Source organism: Mustela lutreola, chromosome 14 (genome assembly GCF_030435805.1).
Source record: "Mustela lutreola isolate mMusLut2 chromosome 14, mMusLut2.pri, whole genome shotgun sequence".
Lineage (NCBI taxonomy): Eukaryota > Metazoa > Chordata > Mammalia > Carnivora > Mustelidae > Mustela > Mustela lutreola.
The window spans coordinates 62729788-62751644 of NC_081303.1; the positions used below are offsets into that span (position 1 = coordinate 62729788).

Sequence of the window (21857 nt, forward strand, 5' to 3'; positions counted from 1 at the left end):
TAAGAGGTTAGATGGATGCAGAAAAGCAATAGATAAAAGATTTTTTTCCCCCCACGGATTCTTATTACTGCCTTTGATGCTTACTAACTTCCTGGTGATCTTTATAAGATATATATTTGCTTGTAGGTGATATGTTGGCCTGAGACAGCAGTATATACCAGTGCAGTGTATTGGGGTGTCAAGTCAGGTGCCTCGGACCAGAGTACTACTGGATACAATGCTATTATTTTAAAAGCTGATGCAAATTTTTAATTATTCTGTCTGCTGAGAAAGACAGTTTTTGAGAAAATAAACAGTATTTAAACTTGTGATTATCAAAGACTGTAGTTTGGGGTCTTTCTGACGCTTACCTCTGATGCTCTGGTGGTGGCAGGTCAGGCGTGTGGCTCTCTCACATGCTACCTTGTCCTCCTTGCCTCAGTATCCTGGCAGCTGTCCAGGCCCCTGCTGTCAGAGAGCCTGACAGAAACTCACTTTGTGCTTCTCACATGACATGCAGAGTGCTAACCACAGGCCCCCTGAGCTGAACCCCTAAAAGTGTGGGGTTTTTTCAGTTGCTGTGACACACTAAGCCAGAATGATTTATTACCTTTGTCCTTTCACAGAGTATCATATCAAAGTATGCTGCACTTTCAAAAATGCCTAATATTCTTTCACATAACAATATTTATAACACAGCTTGATAAGAAGCGGGAATGGGAAATGATGTGCAGAGTAAAGCCAGATGTTGTCAAAGACAAAGAAACAGAGAGAAATCTTCAGAGAATTGCAACAAGGTAAGACTGTTCTGCCCTTTAAAAAGTGAGTATATGAAAGCTTTGATAGTGATCCATTTCTGACTCAACCTGATCTTAAGCTCTGCCTTCTCAGCCAAGTGATTTATATCAAAACCTGCCTATTTAATCCTAAATTCAGCGAAAGATTTTTACAGGTCTCATGAGGCAAGCATATTACGAACGTCCTCAGTGTATATTTGGTCTGAACCTATTGCAGATCATACTGTTGCTGTAGTCAGGAGAACAGTGTAATTAGACATGCATTTCTCTTACGATGGTTATCTGAATTTATGACTATAGGTGATCATTGTTCTCTTACATTATACTTAGGGCATAACCAATCATGTATTACAGTAACCTTATGCTGTCCTTTCACTCTGCATTTTTTTTATCATTGGCACCAAACATTTATTGATGTCTTCCATATCCAAAGATAAATAGAATCTGGTGGCTGCCAGGTGGCCCTTGCCTACTCACCTGTAGGAATTACAGTCTCTTTGAGACTAGAGGCATGTCCTGTGTGTTGGGAGCTTACAGCAGGAGATTGTCAGGGGAGTTGGGGAAGATTTCAGAGAGGAGAGAACATTTGAGCTGCTACTTGAAAAATAACAGCAGTTCTTCTTAGTGGAATTATTTTTGATTTTCTAGTTTCTTATATGATTGGGTCATTTTTTAATCCACATAGGTGTTACAGAGTGACCTAGATAGAGCCAGACTGCTAGGTTCAAATCCCAGCACTGACTTACTACCTGTGTCCTTGTGCATGCTACCTAATTTTTACTTCATTTTATTTACCTAGAAAAGCAGTGGACTATTACATCTACCCTGCAGGATTTCTCTGAGAATGAAATTAATAACATGCACCTCCCTTTCCTCACTTTGGCCCCAGCCCTGCTCGAAGGGTATGGAATTTTATCCTCCTTACAAGCTAATAAGCTAGCCTGTTAGTTTCCTGGGTACTGCCAGAATACAAGAGACTTGGGTCAGAGACAAAGGACTTTATTACTCTTGGCAAAGTAGCCAGAGCATCACATTTCCACTGGTTCCCTTTGTCCCTCATTGGTAACACAGGTGCCCTATAAGGATGCGTGAGCGGGCAATGGCTTGTGTTACAGAAGAACACTCGACTTGGGAATCCACTGCTTTTATGGTGAATGGTAACAAGCCTGCTCTTTGTCTGGGGGAGACGTTATCTCATCTCTCAAGGTTGCGCCCTACAAACTCAACTCGCAGAAATGCCTGGTGTAAAAAACAGTCAGGGCCTCACATCCTTGAAAAACGTATTAGGAACACGCAGGGATACTCCAGGTACATGGCCAGTGCCTCTCCCGGTGACAGAATTGTGAAACTCGAAAAGATAGTAATGGTTTGAATCGGTATTGTCCAGTAGAGATATAATGGGAGCCACATACATAATGTAAAACATTTTTGTAGCCACATACTATCTAGATAATATGGTAAAAATAAATAAATTGTACCAATGTATTTTATTGAACCCAAAATATTCAAATTATTTTTTTATTTTATCATGTAATTAATATAAAAGTTTTTGGTGAGGGGCACCTGGGTGGCTCCGAGGGTTAAAGCCTCTGCCTTTGGCTCAGGCCATGATCCCAGGTTCCTGGGATCAAGCCCCCCATCAGGCTCTCTGCTCAGTAGAGAGTCTGCTTCCTCTTCTCTCTTCCTGCCTTTCTGCCTACTTGTGATCTCTGTCTGTCAAATGAATAAATAAAATCTTAAAAAAGTTTTTGGTGAGATATTAAAAGTCTCTGTTTTCTTATTAAATCTGACACATCCAGTCATATTTTAAACCTGGAGCAAGCACAGTGCAGTACGGATGAGCCAGCCGCGTTGCGCGGCTCACCAGCTCCACGTGGCTCATGGTTGCTGTGATGGACACTACAGGTCTCAGTCTTCAGAATCCTTCTTGGAATGAACTTAACTATAGACCAAATATTTAAATAAGTATTTCATTTTAAAATAGGACTTTAAAATTAGTTTTATATCAGGGTAAAATTAGTTTCATATCAGGGTGCCTAAGTGGCTCAGTCAGTTAGGCGTCTGCCTCGGGCTTCGGGCGTGATCCCAGGGTCGTGGGATGGAGTCCGCGGCGTTGGGCTGCCTGCTCGGTGGGGAGCCTGCTTCTCCCTCTGTCTGCTGTCTGCCTGTTCTCCCTCCCTCTCAAATAAATAAATTTTTTAAAAATTAGTTTTTTATCATAAGAATTGCAGATAATATAACTGAATTCTTTTTAAACTACTTGAGTGTTATTTTTTCCATTTATAGAAGACATTGAAATCTAGAAAACCTTTCGTAGTGTCGGGGGTGAGACAGCTAACTGTAGAGGCTGTTCTCTATCCATTATATCGTGATGTAATTATTATGTAATAATATATTTTGAGGAATAGATATTTGCATTAAAAGTAATTTTTAGTTCTAATTGCACAAAAGTTGATTGAGAAAGGTGAAAGCTGAAAAGAAAAATCATATCAGTCCATATATATTTATTCTCTATTCAGAAATCTGTGTTCTTTCATTGAAATGTATGTTCATTTTTTAGATGCAGCTCTTTTCATCTGAGTGCCTATTAAATGTTTGCCTCTTTCCTAAGCAGTAAAAACACATTGTGCTTAACCTCACAGTTTGTATTCTAGTGTAACCGTTACTTAACTATGTTACTCTGGTCATTTTATGTTTTGTAGGGGTGTGGTACAGTTATTTAACGCCGTTCAGAAGCACCAAAAGAATGTTGATGAAAAGGTTAAAGAAGCTGGAAGTTCTATTAGAAAACGTGCTAAGTTGATATCGACTGTTTCCAAGAAAGATTTCATCAGTGTTCTGAGAGGGATGGATGCAAGTACCAGTGAGAAAAGTTCGACTGCAAAGAACGTGAAAGCCAAACAGGTAAAAAGTGTTTATATAGGACTCTGTGCATCAGACTTTTAGTTCTTAAAGTTTTGGGGTGAAAAAGCAAACTATAAATTTAAGAGTTAGTATTCTTAGGTTTCATGATAATTTATTTAGTATGGAAGTTGCCAGTAGAGGTGACGTCCATACTGCTGCTCTTAGAGCTCAGGGACCGATGGATTCACGTCAGTCTGTGAGAGATACCAGGTCTCTCCTACCTGAAATCCTGCTTTTTGTGCATTTTGGAGAACAGAAACCTGAATGAGGGATACAGCTTCACTTTGCACCTTCACCCACAGAGGTTAACTGTGATGGCATTTAACTTCTAAAATAGGAAGGTTCAGAGCTTTGGGGAACACAGTGGAAGGTCGTCTTTGTACTGAGGCTGTTTGGTGAAGTTTGACTAGTTGGAGGACGAAGAGTATAAATACTGTTCCCAATCTTTGGCTTGATAACTTTGCTTCTCCAGTCCTGTTGACCGGTGGACTTCAGTAGGTACCAGGTGAAAGGTTCTGAAATCTGCTTTACTCGCAAAAGGGCTGTTCTGTTTGGTTTTGTTTTTTAATTAAAGTACTGGTGTGTTTGATAGCTTAATTTCTATTGCCAACAAAAAGTGCTTCAGTCAGGAGTCTCCGTTGTAAGCGTTTTGTCTTTGCTTTGCCAGTCGAAACTCTGAGAAGAAGAGCATATCGGAATGTCATGCTAACCTAGAGCTGAGGTACTTTTCAAGTACTTTAAGTTGCCAGTTTTGCCTAAATTTGACAAAAGTTTTCTAAGCTATTTAACTATGTCTCTTGCATATTAAAGGACCCAAATGGGGTTTATTTATTTATTTATTTTTTCAAAGATTTTATTTGAGAAAGAGAGAGACAGAGATGGTGACAGAGATAGCTAGAGGGAGCACCAGAGGGCTGAGCAGGGAGCCCGATGCGGGGCTTGATCCCTGTGAACATGGCCTGAGCCAAAGGCAGATGCTTAACCGACTGAGCCACCCAGGGACCCCTCCAAATTATTTTCCAATATTTACATAATACTGATGCTCACTGATGCTGCTGTTTTAACGTGTCAGAATTAATTATAAACACATGTATACTGTGTTTGGGGATGATTACTTTTTAGTTAAAAAAAAATCTAACCTGTGTTCTCACAAGGGACATTTTACTCTAAAACTTAGAGAACGATCCAGCAGCATTGCGTGAGGAGTTAATAGGAAGATGGAGAAAGACAGACTTACTATTTTTCTTTTTTCTGTTCATTTCTGAATAACTTTAATAGAGGCATTTGTTTTTGCTTCGGTATTATTTTTTTCATGAGTTATGAAAATACATGAAGGGTTCTTTCCAATACCATTGCTGCCTTTTTTTTCTTACCATTTACACTTTTCCTTTGACTTCCTACTTCACTGTCAAACCGAAGTGAGTTTGCTCTAAAAGTAATTTGTTTCTAGAGCTTCTTATCCCATACAAACAGTATCTTGGCACATTTCTTTTAAAAATGTTGCTTTCACTTTGGTTTCATATTTATGGAAAAACCACCAGACTTACTTTTTTTTTTTATTGGACTTGGTTTTGCGTCTGAATAATATTAAAGTACTATAGCATTTGTGATTGGGTCAGTTACTAATATCAAAAATGCTTGCCTCGTTGTACCTGGTGCTATCCTTCTATCTTTTAAAATCTTACAGTTCAGATAGATGACTTCAAGTCAATAAGATTAAAAAATTCTAAATTAATATGTCTAGACGGCACATTATCATTAGGTACAGTAAAAGGTAAATGAAGTCGGTGCCCTGTTTGGGGGGGTGGAGTTTGATGTAACGGTCATGCTGGGTTAGGACATCGATCAGTAAACCCGTGCAGGTTATTTGGAATAGGTGGGCGTGAAAGCCGTCGAAGAGGAGGGAAGGGAAAGGTGGGAGTAGTGAGCCAAAACACGATTCAGAAAGGAGACATAGATTAATGAAATGGATAAAGAGGGATATTAATTAAGTAGAAAATAAAATTCTCCTTTTTTCTCATATTTTACCTCTTCCTAGCACCATTGCTGTTGCCCCTTTTCCGTGCCCCTTCCCTTCTCAGACAGTCGGGGAGAAGAGCTTGGGGGAAATTCCGGTTGTCCCTTTCCTGGGGTTAAGGGGTCAGAACACAGCCTTTGCGTCTTGTACTCCTAATACTATGAAATCTTTACTGCTAGAGTTCATCTGCATGTAAACTGTAGATAGCTGTCTATCAGGATAGCCGTCTGGAAATACCTTCCTATGTCTTCAGCTCCTTTATCTTGTTAGACCTGTTATTTGTAGTTGTGACATTAATGTCTTATGTTCAAAAACGAGCCAGTACTTTTACTTAAGAAAGCTGGATGGGGTTGTAGTAATAGAAACAAGAGGTTAGATCCATTATATGAACATACACTAATAGTGCTTTTGGTTGTGTCTGCTTTTTTTTTTTTTTTTTTTTTTATTCCTGGGAACACTTAGAACTTGGGAATTTATTTTTAAGAGCCCCTTTTTAAGAATTTCCATACTCCCGTGGATACAAGAAGTTTTAAGATATTTCTTAACTATGTTATGATCCTGGACAAGACACTTTCTGAGACGCTTTCCCTTTCTTGGCGATAAATGAATTTTATTTTCAAAGCAATAGGAGCACAGTTTCAAAAGGGAACCAGTGACTAAAGAAAATTGCCAGTGCTCTTCCCCATCCCTCGTGCCCCTTGCTTTGCTCCCTTCCAAGGAAACCATTTTCAATTCTTAGATCTTGGTTGTGGTATTGACCTCTGTATGTTAAATAATATTTAGACTATTTTTTTTTTTTTGGTCAATATTAGATACCTTTATGCAGGACCAAGAATTGTCATTCTTTCCTTTGCTGCCATACCTCCCGTACTGCATCCTTCTGCCCTTCTGATGTAGCGTATTAACGCTTTTAGCTAGATCAGTATTCAGTGTGAACACCATTTACTCCTGAACAAAGCAGGTACAATAATACTTTATTCTTCAACTTAGCTTTCTTACGGTTTTTATTTTCCTAGAGGTAACAGTTGCCTCTTTTTTTTTTTAAACCCTTCTCAGTCCTATTTTCTCCACGTTCGTCTTGCTATAATCTCGACTGGCGGTTCTTTACCCTGGTGTGCGCTTGGGGTTTGCTTGATCACTGCCCAGGGATTCCCTTTACTTTCCTTTGCCCCTGTTTCTAGGACGGTCTTATTTTCTCTTGGCTCTCACTCTCAGTTTGATAAGGTCACATTGACTGGTAGCTTTCTAGAAAAGGATGTAGGATATCTTCATTTTTAATTGATGTGTTGGCTAAATTATGTGTAGTAGATGGAACAGTCTAGTAGACGGAACGCTAAAATGATAAGTCTGTGTTCGGATTCCTGGAACCTGTAAAATGTGCCTATTCAGAGGAGGGGTCTTTGCAGATAAAGTTAACTTAAGGATCTTGAGGTGAAGAGAGTATCCCGGATTCTCTGGGTGGGTTCTAAGTCCCGTGTTAAGTATCCTTCCAGGAGATGCACAGGGGAGATTTGATAGACAGAAGTGGCAGGCAAAGTAACCAGAGGCAGAGGTTGGGGCGGTGTGGCCCCAAGTCAAACAGTATCGTGGTACATAGGCTTATTCAGTGCCGTCTCTTTATATGAATCAGTGTTCCTGCATTTAAACCTTTTCTGGTTTAATGTCTTCAGAGACTAATTTACATGTCCTTGGTAGGGTCGGTCACCTGCCTCCGTAAGTCAGAAAGGGAAATGAAAAGTCTGCTTCTTACACAGACTGTCAGACATCTTGTGTTTTTATCACACCCCTCACGTCTGCCTCCCCTCTTGCCTCCAGTTCCTGAGCATGGATCCAGTTTCTCACGTAAACATTAGCTTTCCTTCTCTCTAACTGGTTATCACAACTCTAACCAGGTTTCATTTATTTCCTTGTTTGTTTATAACTTTTTATACTTTTAATTTTAGTGGGCTTTCCGTAAGAATTAGAGATAAATGTGTGTCTGCTATTTAATGGAAGACTTCCTTTTTAATTTAAAAGCAAAAAGGTTAATCTTACTGTAACTTCGTATTGCTTTAATGGAATTATTGGGAGCCTTAAATTAATTATAAAGTATTTCACAAACAATAAATTTTTAAGTATTTGAGGTGGACATTTTTAATGTTTTGAAGTGGATTATTTAAAAATTACTTGTCTGTAAACATTTTTCTAAAATTTTAGCCTTACGAAGAGGAAAATGTCCACTGATGGCAGATATACACCCCTCCTGTATTTGTATTTGCATCTTCTTGGAAACCAGCTTTGCGATCATCTCTATCCTTTAAGGATCTTTAGATACTTTGATTCATGTTCTGGCATATCTTTGGTTAACATCATTTCTTAGAAAATGAAGAAAAGAGAGTGTATGATCTTTTATGTCTAGTGTGTTGATTTATTTTTAATCTGGTAAGCAGAATTACTAAATCATGCCTTTACACATTGCATATCTGTGATTTCCTGTCTGTTTTAAGGGTCATATATATTGTGCCCTACATACCTACATTTGATTTATTGCATTTTACATTTCTATATTTACTATTTTTGTGAGCTACAACTTCAGCTATTCAAAGTCTGCTTCCTCCATTTAAAAACCATAGTCTTCAAAGGATTTTGGTGCCTGGATTGGAGCAAAGTTTTTATATGTTCCAAAGACTGCCTTTCACATCATTAGCTGTTTATCAGAGTATTTTTAATTTGATTCTGCTGATAATCAGATTATCAGATATCAGATAATCAGATATCAGATTAAATTTTGGATAATATTGTTGCCCTTAGTACTTTTCTTGCTTATTTTGTCTTAATTTTATTGTATGCAATCATGATCTCTGGCGTAAAGTAGTTGGGAAAGCCTGCATTAGAGGCCAAAAAGGTATAATCGCTTTTTAAACATCATTTTTGATGTTTAAATTTTGAAATTTAAATTTTTGAGATTTTGAAAAGATGTAAGTATTTTAAAAGATGTCAGACTGATACATTAAATTACATTTCAATCATTAATTACTATGCTTTATTTCTTGGAGCTGAACCCACATAATGTAAAGTTAAACAAAAGCAAAAAAGTACCTGATGGGCTCATTTCAGAAGAGATAATAGCTAATGTCTGTAAATCAAAAAGCCCTCACTAGAACTTAGGGAAAGTAGTATTCTAAGTATTTTTGTCTATCAAAAAATGAGCTGTTTCTTCTGTTACATAAGTAAGGGTTAACTTTTTTTTTTTCTTAATAGCAGTTGCACATCTCTTTCATCATGGGAAATCAGGTCATTTGTACAGTGACGTACATCACTTTAATAAATGTACACATTACACATCTGTCATTCACAAACTTAACATTTTTTCTTTTAAATTCCTTACATTGCAAAACTTATATGCGGAAGTAAGTCATTTATTTGTGAGTTCACTGCCCAATATCTCCTCAGTAATGTCCATTTTCTCGAGTCACTGACACGCCATATCACATTAAATCATGTCAAATCAATATTAGAGACTTAGTTAACTTTTTTTTTTTTAAATGTATATCTTTGTGAAATAGGGCCATAACAAAAAACAGTTAGTGGAAGTGAGAAAGCCTAAGAAAAGAGTGATTCTTAACCAAAAAAGTAGAAATTAGGGGTAAAGTACTCAATGTTAAGTTCAGTGGAGGTTTGGTTCTTGGGAATGACTTAGTTCACTGAACATTTCATGTGGAAACTAGAAGAGAAACCACTTGAAAATTGCTTGAGCAAATGTTCCAGGTAGTACAGACGGTGTGTTGCTTATGAAAGGAGAAGGTAGTCAAGTTGGAAAAATGCTGGGAGGATGATCGGAGAAAACGTGACTCTCGAGAGGAATGTGCTTGAGGAGAGTATGAGACACTTAGCTTTAGTTTTAAAAAGTCATGAAGCAAACATAGTAAAGGTACTAGTTTCTTTGCTGGACTAACCCAGTCTTTGGGTAAAGGTGCTTTGAGTATCTAAAGAAGCATTTTCATTTTATAATGTGAATTCTGATGATAACAGGAAAGGAAGCACCCGTGAGTGGCATTTCTGTTGGAATATTTACCTTCAAGCTAAAGAATTTCATGAAGAAAGTCATAAATTAGAACAAGTGTTCAGTGCTGTTGAAGCTAGCCTATTTGAAACAGAATCTTTGAAAACATTTAAAAGAAATGAAATAAATGTCAGAGAATGGAGTCCTAGTGAGTGACATTTTCACTAGTGGTGATCCAAGGAAAAGCAACGGGCAGTCATTGTGCTACTACAGGGGAACAAAGCCTACCAGCTCTCAATTTTTCACATCCTTTGTAATTTCCTTTCCTGGTCCTTCTTTCATAGAGGTTGGGATATGGGGTATTTGCTGATTGGTGGGAGGCTAGGAAAGGGAACCTGAGGAGAAGTAGTAGATCACATTTTTAAGTCTTCAGACTTCTGGTAAGGCATTTGGACATTATTTCTTGGGCATTTGAGAGCCAGTTGTAATTTTTCATCAGGTAAGTGACCTGATCAGATTTGGTTATTTTTAAGGAAAAGAATGCTGAAGGATGGAGAGACTATGTCAGAAGACCAACTAGTGGGCGACTTTTGCCATAAGCAAGAGGGGAAAACCTGATCTAAGATGTGGTAGGTGGGGATTGATGGACAAGAACCAGGTCAGAGAGGTAGTTTCAAGGTATAGATTGATTTGATTGGAACTAACATAATTCAGAGGGTTCAGGGAGAGAAGGGAATTGTGATGACTGTGAGGTTTACAGCTTAGGAGATTCAGAAATGGTGACAGCTTTCACAAAATTGAACCTTTAAAAGATGGAACATGTTTGGGGGATGAAGGCTTATTTTATTTTATATCCCGGTATAGTGTATGTACAGTATGATGTCAGCTTCGGGTGTACAGTGTAGTGATTCAGCATGTCTCTGCATCACCCCGTGCTCATCACAAGTGCACTGCTGAACCCCAACCCCTGTTTGACCTCCCTCCCCCCAAGAGAGGAGGACTTTTGTGAGATGAAGTTGTAATCAGAAATGAGAAGGACGGTAAGGAGTGGGTTAAAAACAGCAGGTGTGGGGTGAGGCACTTGGTCAGTGGAGGAGATGGAACACAGGGGGGAGGGCGACCAGGGGGGGAGAGTATATGTGAGCCCTTGCTGCAGAGACTCAGAAGTCCTGTAGGTTTCTGTAGGGCCCTAAAACAATGTACCTGTTTACTTCATCAGGGAAGATGCATCATGTATTTTAGAGAGTTTTTCCCATAATTAAATGTTTCTAGGTTTAAAAAAATTGTCAAAAAAAAATTAATTGTCAGTTATTTGGAGAGAATTCTATAATCCAGAACCTGCAAATTCCACTCCTCTCCTAAACCAAATAAATGGAAGGCCCGTAGTAGCTACACACCAGCATGTAAGAAGGCACATTGCCGGATTCCGTGATGTTGACTCCGAGTGGTTTTTAAAAAGATTAAATTGTATTTAGGACACTGTGTTTAAGGAAGCAACAACAATTCATATTTTGTGTAAGAAAAGGTCTCATAAAAAATTTCACTTTTTTATCCCTCAGGAATAGCTCTTTCCTTATCCCGTTCAGAACACGTACCAATCTGGTGATATGTTTTCCCTTTATGTTGAGTGATCAAGATTTTAATAATGTAGAGCTGTTATTTTTTTTCCTTACTTTCCAAAGTCCTGGTTATTCTTTTGCTCTTTTATTGAAAGTTGACTAAACCCAGTCAAACTTCTTGAAATTTAAGTGTCTATTTCCTTAAAAGTGGGACTGAAGGAAATATGATGCATATGATGCATTTTAAATCTGAATCTCAAAAGAGTATATATTGGCTGCTGTTAGGAAGGCTTTTGACTGTATGTTATTCAAACTCTTGAATTAAACTTGCACAGTTTTCATTTATTTGAAATTGCCATGTATCACATTCACCTTTGGTTTTAATGAAGCCACAATAATAATTTCGTAGTAAGGGGAAATGTTAGGTAGTTTCTGTTAGAAAGTAATTTTTTTACTGATTGCTGGACAACAAATTTCAGTGAAAAATCCCCAGGGGAAAAAGTTGCTGGAGCAGGGGAAAAAAAATAAATAAATATATATATATATATATATATATATATATATATATACATACACACACACACACACATGCACACAATTTTTTTTTCCTGATTTTTGTGATAATGAGCACTTGAAATGTCAAACATAGAGGTAAGTTAGGGGCTTTGTTTCTCATACACAGTGATGGCCCTCACAGTTCCTCCATAGCTGCGTATTTAGTGGTGGGAATACTTTTGAAGTACCTGGCTGCTTTGGTATGTTAGTAACTAAACCTAGCTTTGCACTGCTCTATCCTGTGAAAAACTGCGTTCTGTAGGGTTCAGAGACCTGCTGAGTTCCTGCTCCCGAAGAATGGAGGGACTCTGCATGCAGCTCCCTAGGTGGTCCCTGGCAGTTTTCAGGATTTAGTTTTTAACTGGTGTTGGGGAAATGAAAGGCAGGCAAGCGGGTTGAGAACGATACTGCCCTTAAGTTGCCCCTGCTCTGCACGGCGACAGTATTTTCCTCTCACATAAAAGCAGCTCTGGCTGGAATGTGTGGAATTCTAACTTTGTAAATAATTCAGCTTAATGTTTGTTTACTGAAAATGCCTAAATAGATTGGAGTTTAGACAAAAGAGAGACTCCAAAGTTTGAAATGAGAATGAGCATGATTGTACACATGCTGTTGATGGGAACAGCTTAAAGCCCGTTTCTCAACTCCTTTTAAAATAGGCTGTTTAGCTTTAATGTCGCGTGGTTTTGGATTTGGACAGCAGTTGTAATCAAAGCAAACTTATGTTTGGAACGTGGTGCGTGCAGCATTTTGACATGGGGGAAATACGGGTATGGGGGAAGCGTCAGAACTAATCACGGGGCTTCTGTAGAAATCTTTAGTTACTGTTGAAATAAAATGTACTGATGGTGCCATATGTCTCCTGGCCCTATTTGAAGAAATGTTCTATTTGAAGTTGCTGGAGTGGATGTGTGTATAGGATTCTCATCAGTGAGGTTCAGGCTTTTTTTTTTCTAATAATTGTCCTGTGCAAAGTAAGTCTTATGCTACATGCTTACACTTGGTACATTTGCAAAAATTAAGAAAATATTTTATTGTTTCTTGCTGAAAATCAAATATGAGTTGATTGGTGTTTTTTGCTTGAGCTATAGGCAGATGAGAATGTTGATGAGGGATGTGTGAGATATTCTACAGTAGCAGAGGCCATGGCCTGGAACCAGATGGCCTGGGTCGAAACGCTTTTTCTGCAATACACTGCATATGGGTTATGCACCCACACGATGCCTCAAGTTCCTTAAGTGTTTCAGATAATCATTCTGGTAGCAATAACCACCTCATAGAGATAACTCTTAAGACTCAAGGGAGTTAGTATAGGTAGAATCCTTAGAATAGTGCTTGTCACAGTGCTATGTAAATGTCTGCAGGTACTTTCATTTTGTGTTCCTTATATTTAGTTCTTATTTTTCTTATTTTTTTTTTAAGATTTTATTTATTTATTTGACAGACAGAGATCACAAGTAGGCAGAGAGGCAGGCAGAGAGAGAGGAGGAAGCAGGCTCCCTGCGGAGCAGAGAGCCCCAGGACCCTGGGATCATGACCTGAGCTGAAGGCAGAGGCTTTAACTCACAGAGCCACCCAGGCGCCCCTAGTTCTTATTTTTCTTAACAAATAGTAGTCAAAGATGAAAGTTGGAAATGAATTTGGAAAGAACCTGTTACTCTTTATGAATTACTGGATAATCCAAAAAAAAATCCAATAATTTAGTGAAAATTATGTTTAGATTAGGAAAATTCTCATTTTAGGGGCCTCTAGTCTATTGATGCAAATTGTTACATAATAATAAACCTAGGTTTTGGGGAACTGGAGATTGCCAACTTTCTCTTCCCCGTTTTAAGCTATACTTAAACTCTGTTACTTTAAAGATTTTACTTACGAAGGAGAGTTTGGTTTCTAAGTGGTTGCTTTCATACGACAGTATTTGAATGTTCTCATCTTTGTGACTAGTGTGTAGAAACATCATTAGAAGATTCCAGATATCCCTAGTTGGGGATTCTGTGTATATATGTGATGATTCAGGGCATTAGGAAGTGGGAATGGTGGTAGAAGGACTAGGAAGGGGCTTGGTACTGTTTGCTTTGTGCCAGGTACTTTGAGAGGTGTTTTTATATAGTTACATTTTAAGAAGTACTAGAATTCTCATTTTTTTTTTTTTTTTAAGATTTTATTTGTTTGCCAGGGAGAGGAGACACAGTGAGAGAGGGAACACAAGTAGGGGGAGTGGGAGAGGGAGAAGCAGACTCCCCATTGAGCAAGGAGCCTGATGTGGGACTTGATCCTAGGACCCTGGGATCATGATCCAAGCCAAAGGCAGATGCTTAACAACTGAGCCACCCAGGCGTCCCTAGAATTCTCATTTTAGAGGTAAGAAACCCCAAATCAGAAATATTAAGTGACTTGCCCCCGGTCACATTGATAGTAGTTGGTGGAATCTGGATTAAAACCCAGTCCACATTGCTCCAAATCAGCCATTTCTGCCTGCTCCTTAAAAAGATCTGAGGTCCTTCGTGAGAAGCAGAACTGAAAACTGGGTCTCCCCTTTCTCACCTAGATGAGCTAGAAGAGGTGGGGCTGGCTAATGAGCCGCAGTGTCACCCCCGAGGCTCGAAGGAGAATGATGAGAGAGGGCCTGCCGTCTGACTCTGCCTGGGTCTCACAGCCCCTTCATTAGAGGTGTAGCAGCGCGTGGAGACTGATAGGTTTTTTTTTTTTAAGATTTTATTTATTTATTTGACAGGCAGAGATCACAAGTAGGCAGAGAGGCAGGCAGAGAGAGAGAAGGAGGAAGCAGGCTCCCTGCCGAGCAGAGAGCCCGATGCGGGGCTTGATCCCAGGACCCTGGGATCATGACCTGAGCCAAAGGCAGAGGCTTTAACCCACTGAGCCACCCAGGCGCCCCGAGACTGATAGGTTTTAAAATCTCATTTCTCAAAACTGTTAAGTAAGAGAAAATATTACTATAGTAAAGCATTTCAGAATCATGAAACAAACTCTTTGAACTCATATAAGGAATTCTTTCTAAGTTCACTATTAGAATTAATTTTCTATTCTTTTATCAGGGACTTAATTAAAATTTATTGGGTATCAGATGCATCCTGTATTTAATCATTGCTTGCCTAATAGGAATTTCAGGATCCTTGTTTTCCCCTGTTGCTTAATGGGAATTTTCAAACAGGAAGAAAGTATGAAAGACCAGTGTTTCTGTCACCTAGGTTTGATAATTGTTGACACTTGTCCGTGTGTTTGTTATATAGACTTGTCTGCCTGTCTTCCTCTGCGTCTAGTTTTTGTTTGGAGGTGATTATTTGAAGGTGCCAATACCCATACTGTCCTGGGAATTCTTTTTTTAAAACCGCTTTCTTGAGATAAAATTCATATACCCTACAATTCAGAAGATCATCTATAACTAAACCAGTTGTCTTGAAGAATGAGTCCAGCTCCGAATCTGTCTGATTGTTTCATCATGTCTGTGAACTTGCTCCTCTGTGCCCTTTCGCTGCAAGTGGAAGGTTACGACTAAAGGTTAGGATTTAGGTTCAACTTTTTTGTGGCTTAAACTGTGTCATAGGTGTAATACGTAGATGCTGTTTCTGTAGCATGCTCTCACTTCAGGAGACCCAGTATCAGAATGTCCCATATTAGCGATGAGGGTTTTTCACTTGGTGAAAGTGGTAATAAATGTTTCTTCATTAAAGGTGCATTTTCTCCTCTACAGTTAGAAAGTAATTTCTGGGATGAATAATTTGAAAGGAGCAAATATACTTTTCCCCATCTATCTTTTGCCTGTTACCATCAATTGATGATCCTTGTCCAAAACAGTTAAATATTATTGAAATTTGCAAACTGGTGCTTTTCTCACTCATTTTCTATTTATTTTTCTAGGGTTAAATTTAAGTTCCAAAATACGGGGTTAATGTAACTTTGCTTTTAATGACCGCTTTTCAGAGTAAGGAGTGGACTTAGCAGTCATCTCCAGTGCTGGCCAGGTTCAGAGTAAGGAGTGGACTTAGCAGTCATCTCCAGTGCTGGCCAGAGTAAGGAGTGGACTTAGCAGTCATCTCCAGTGCTGGCCAGTTCAGAGTAAGGAGTGGACTTAGCAGTCATCTCCAGTGCTCCAGGAAGGCGAGTTAACCTTCCTCCCTCACTCCCACCTTCTTGTTTTTGTCTTGGTTTAATTTCATAGATGTAGGAATGTCTAGTTGTTTGGTATTTTAGAATCATTATGCCTTTTTTTTTTTTTTTTTAAGATTTATTTATTTATTTATTTATTTATCAGAGAGAGGGGGAGAGAGAGAGAGCACACAAGCAGGCAGAGTGGCAAGCAGAGGCAGAGAGAGAAGCAGGCTCCTTGCTATAAGGAGCCTGATGTGGGACTTGATCCCAGGATCCTGGTAGCCGCTTAACCCACTGACCCACCCAGGCATCCCTTGTTAGGCTTTTTTTTAATGCTTAAGTTCGCAAATGTGAGGACAGGAACCAATGCAAACTAGTTTCTTGTGCCCTTCTGACATGACCTCATTTTCCTTCGAGTACTTCCTGGGACACAGGCTCTCAGGATTAACCTTGTACTTTCTGTGGTCCAGAGCTGTATTCACCCTTTTCCCAGGGATCTCTAGTGAGGACAGTCTATTTATTTTTAAATCTTTTTGTTGATTTTCATAGGTAGATTGATAGCATGCATATTTTTACTAGATAGAAGTTTTGTTTATGTAACATTTCATAGTTTCACAGAGAACTTTTACATATGTTTTCTCACTTAAGCTTTTTAACACATTTATGATTTTAAAAATTAGTGTCTGTTTTCTAGATGAATTCACAGCTCTAGTAAGTTGTTTATAAGTCTGAATTCTCATCTATATACTATATAACGAGGTTGATAAAAGAAGAACGATATGCTTTAAGCGTCTGACTGGCAGAGTGTGTTCTCAATGTTTCAAGTTCCTAATTGAGTCTAAAAGTAATAGAGCACTTTTGTCAAAAGGCTTCTTGAGGTGTTACATTTGTCTTTTGGGCAGTTCAGTCAACTTTAACTTATTAAGAGTTCTTAAGAGATTATAAACAATGAGGAACATCTGGGTTGCTTAAATGTTTCCTCAAACTTAACTCTATTTAAATATATTAGAGAGCAAGTTAGAATGGGAGCCGCCAGAGCGAACCGCGTTGAGCAGTCGCGTGCATTGAGTACATGGTAAAATCCAGGGCAGCGTGGAAATTAAAATAAAAAAATAGTGCAGCAGATGGGGAAACAAACACTGAAGAGTTTTAGAAGTATTAGGCCTGAATTCTCAGAAAGCTACGTAGAATTAGGTTTTCTTAGAGAGCTGTCTACGTTTAACATGTGCTTGGACTACATCTAAAGATGACATGATTTTAGCATCTTGGTCTTTTTTCCTTGGATAGCCTACTGAATACTTTTCTTGCTTGTTTGGATCTTACAGGTTACCCATTTAAGTTTGTAAACTGTACAAGAATCTGGAAACTATACAATAGTTAACAAAAACAAAGCCCAAATGGGCTTACTGCCTGGAATGCTGTCCTAGTAAAACAGTTACAACGAACTAAAACAAGTGTGTGAAGAAATGAAGAAGGCACAGATTGATCAAAACAATTAGGAATTGCTTATTAAGAATTCTTTGGGAATTAGGGCATCTAGGAGGCTTAGTTGGTTAAGCGACTGCCTTCAGCTCAGGTCATGACCCCAGGGTCCTGGGATTGAGCCCTACATCGGGCTCCTTGCTCACTGAGGAGCCTGCTTCTCCCTTTCCCTCTGCTGTTCTGCCTGCTTGTGCTCTCTTGCTCTGTCAAATAAATAAATAAAATATTAAGAACCATTTTAATATTTTATTTATTTTAATATTTAATTTATTTTATTCCCTGATTTGAGAATTAGAGGAAAGTTGAGTATGTACTGATTACAGGATCTTCCATATAACCTTGGATCTGTATGTTCTTACTAGAACTCTTGTACATTCCAGTTTGAAAATTTCAACACTCTCTTTTTTTCAATTTTCAATTTTTGGGGTGCCTGGGTGGCTCATTTGGTTAAGCATCTAACTTTGGCTCAGGAATCAAGTCCTGCATGGGGCTCCCTGCTAAGAGAGGAGTCCGCCTCTCCCTCTGCCCTTCTGCCCCCTGCTTGTGCTCTCTCTCGCTCATTCGCAAAGAAAGAAATACAATCTTTAAAAAAGAAATAAAAATAAAAACTCTGACAGAGTTCTAGAAAAGTGAAGAGAGGAACCTTCTCCCCCCTCACCCTACCCCGTGTGTTCTCCGTCTCTGCTTTCTCTTTCAGATAAATAAATAAATAACCTTTATGGTTCGTGGGATGCTTTAATGTCTGGCGTTATGAGAAAGCCATAGATGTTCTTATTCAGATTCTAAAAATACGGGGCTGTGTTTCATTTCTGTTGATTTCTACCAGAATAAATCTTTTTATAAAGGGATTTCCCATATATCCTTCATTTCCATGGCAGAACTTTCAGATAGGCTTTAATCAGCTGGAGGGGAGATTACTAACTAAAACTATAAATAGCTTTATAAAAAATTTGCAACAATAAAGGTATTAAGGTGAATTTAGCCCATGTGTTAAGAACCTTTTTAAATTCAGGTGAAACTAAATTAAAATGGAAACTGAACATTCTCAGGGAAAGCAATGAAATCACAACTATTGCTCATTGCTAAATATAGATGTGATTATACTGTTTATTGTTTTAGGATTTGGCTTTAATTTTCCCCTTCAGAATTGAAATGAGGTTAAACTCTTAATTATTTGGTATTAGACTAATGAATAATTCCAAACCTCTGTTTGCAGTTTGCTTTTCAGTAGCTGCCAGCGTATGTTTGAACCTTGAAATGGAAGCTGATTAACATTTTTAAGGGTTGTCTTCATCTTCAAAATTGACACAGACTGCTTCTGTATGATCTTGATTAAATATTTGTATAAAAGCAGGCCAGTGAGGGTAGGGACTATTTTGTTTCCTTGTATCATGTGGTTTTCATTAAACTTTTGCATTTAATCAGTGTTACTTGTCGGTTGATGTAGGCCCAGAGAGTTGCCGTGCAGGTTGCTGGAGGTCACTGAGTTTGTACTGCTTTGCAACGGCACTGACGGGCTGCACAACCTGCTCGGCTTTGATTGTGCTGAACCTTCCTACCACTTCCTCCTGATGAGAGCACCTGTCTGAGCCTAAACTGGGTAGTGTGGTTCCCTGTATCTTGCAGTATATCTGTACCAAGGTTAAGGGAAGGATCTTTCATTTTTTTGAAGACGTGGACCTCTGAGCTTTCTGATTTTCAGTGTTGTAATCAATAGTCAACTGTGATTCAGATCCAGAACTCTGTTGGTTTTCATTCCTTTTATAAAAGTAATGCATCAGATTACCACTACCTCCATTTTACAAACAAACCAAAAAACCCTAATTCTCATGATGTCTTAACATGTAACACAATCTGTTTAGGAATCACCCTAGGCAAGTGTTCCAGTGAATGACACATTTGGAATTTCCCTCAGCCGCCTTTTCTTATTAATCTCTGATCGACGTTTTTTTTGCGGATGGTCCAAATATTCAGAAAATTTTTATACCTAATGATAAATCATCTTTATGGAAAAGATATAGTAAATTGATAATTATGTAAATCTGTTGTGCAATATAATATTCCCAAGTTCTGACTTTATTTATTTTTAAAGGTTTTGTTTATTTATTTGAGAGAGTGAGAGAAAGCAGGAGCAGAGGGACAGGATGAAGCAGATGAGTAGGAGCCTGATCTGGGAGCCCGGGACCCTAGGGTCATGACCTGAGCTGAAGGCAGATGCTTAACCAATGGAGCCATCCACGTGCCCCCCACAAGTTCTGACTTTTATAGAAATTGTGTTAAACATATTCAGTCCGTTTCAGTATATTTTAGTACTCTTTGTACTGTATAATTTATAGGTTATAACAGGCGATTTAGTAATAATAGTGTTCTTACTAAGTTTTAGAGCAGTATAGTATTATGGAAAGAACTTGGACTTTGGAATCATGGATTTGTGCTTGAGTGTTGACTCATCCATTTATTAACTGAATTTGAGTTCAAGTTCCTTCACTTCTTTGAGCCTTCGTTTCCTTCTATAAGATGAGGAAGACAGCTGCTTTCTGGCTAGGAATTTTAAGAGAATTAGAAATAAGGCAGTATTATGTAAACTGGCAATAATAACTTCATAGCATAATTCATGTTTTTAACATTTTTTTTCATTTCAATAAGTTGGAAAGGGAAACAGAATCATAGTAAAACTGAGAGAGAGTCTTGGGGGAGATTTTTGGGGAGGATGTTAGAGGAGGCCTGCAAAACTTAGAATTTGTGGAAATAATCAAGGAATAGTTTGTTTTCTTATTACTTGGTCCTGTTTTTCCCCATTTAAATTAATTTTTACTTATCCATGTGGTTTAAGAGGCCACATTTTTGCCAAAAGGATTATTATAAGTAGTTTTCTGCCCTATTCTGCCTACTCTTCTGGGGCTTCTACCCCAGGACAACCACTTTTTACTCCTTTAGCTCGTTACATTGGCATTTATGCCTCTCTGTATTCTTAACTTGTTTCTTTTCTATTTGTTTTTCCTTAAGTTAATAATCGCCTTGATTTTCATATGTAACTTCCTTAGTTTAGTTTCTCAAAATCAAATTACCTCAGATAATGTATTTTTGAGCTGTTCTCTCCTAGACTGCCCCATTCTCCTTTTTCTGGGCTGCTTCACGGTTGTCATCCTGCGACTTATATTTTTTATGATCCTTGGAATTTCTTCTGGATTGGATTTCATATTTACTGGATCACATTTCTTCTTTCTTGGTTTACTCCCACTGTTGTGGTGAAGCATATCTTCAGTGTTTTTGTCAGGTTACGGTACATGCCGTGTTCTAGGATGTCTGTGCGCCTGATGCTCAGTTACCATTCTCGAGTCTCCGTTTACTCTCACTCTGGAACTTCCCTTCTCTTTTAAAGATTTTATTTATTTATTTGACAGGCAGAGATCACAAGTAGGCAGAGAGGCAGGCAGAGAGAGAGAGAGAGGAAGGGAAGCAGGCCCCCTGCTGAGCAGAGAGCCTGATGCGGGGCTCCATCCCAGGACCCTGGGATCAAGACCTGAGCTGAAGGCAGAGGCTTTAACCCACTGAGCCACCCAGTGCCCCGAACTTCCCTTCTCTTTCCTCGGTCGGACTGCCTACTTCTTCTGTCCTGTGTCTTTGTCTTCTTGGTTACTCTTCGGTTTTTGTGGAGGACGTTCTCAGTAGTTCCCTGAGACAGGCTTAATTAGAAGTAAACTTGGGTACCTTACAAGTCTGAGAGTACCTCTGTTCTTTCCTCATACTTGAATAACATGTATCTGAGTATTGCATTTTAAGTTGGGAATTATTTCTTCAGTATTTTGGAAGAATGTATCTTGTGCTTTCTTGCTTATAGGGTTGCTTATGGGAAAATCTGTATCTGTTTTAATTCCTGATCATCTCTAAGTATGTGACTTGTTTGTTCTCTTTCGGACCTGAGAAAGCTCACAGGATATTTTTCCAGTACCTATTATTTTGAAATTGTACATGATGTCCTTGATGTGGCTTGCTTTTTCTTTTGTATTTTGGACACTCTCAGGGCTCTTTTTATTCTGGAAGTGTGTGTCCTTTACTTTTGGGAAGTTTTCTTGAAGTATTTCATTGGTTTTCCTCCCCTCCATATTTGTATTCTCTCTGTATAATTGTTATTTGTATGTTGAACCTCCTGGACTGGTCCTCCAGTTATCTGACTTCTATTTTCCATCACTTGTTTCTTTTTACTCTATTTTCTGGCTGATTCCACAGCTTTAGCTTCTCACCCTTGTATTGATGTTTTTATTTCTGCCATCATGTTTTTAATTTCAGGCTCCTTGTTATTCTCTTAATGTTTCTTTTTAAATAGCAACCACTTGTGTGGATGCACTATCATCTCCTAATTCTTTGAGTATATTAATGGTATTTTCCCCTGAATTTTCTTCTCTTTGAACACTTGTTTTCCTACAAGCTGCTTTCTAAATGTTTGTGTTTGTTACCCTCTCTTTCCTTTC

The 21857-nt window shown here is 38.5% G+C and overlaps 1 protein-coding gene across 1 annotated transcript in view; it reads left to right on the top strand.

Moving 5' to 3' along the window:
• Window positions 1-21857, top strand: part of RRP15 (ribosomal RNA processing 15 homolog) — a 42342-nt gene that overhangs the window by 13085 nt on the left and 7400 nt on the right. The window contains exons 3-4 of the mRNA XM_059146756.1: window positions 679-776; window positions 3479-3680. Coding sequence (XP_059002739.1) covers window positions 679-776; window positions 3479-3680 — 300 coding nt within the window. The remainder of the gene's footprint in view (window positions 1-678; window positions 777-3478; window positions 3681-21857) is intronic.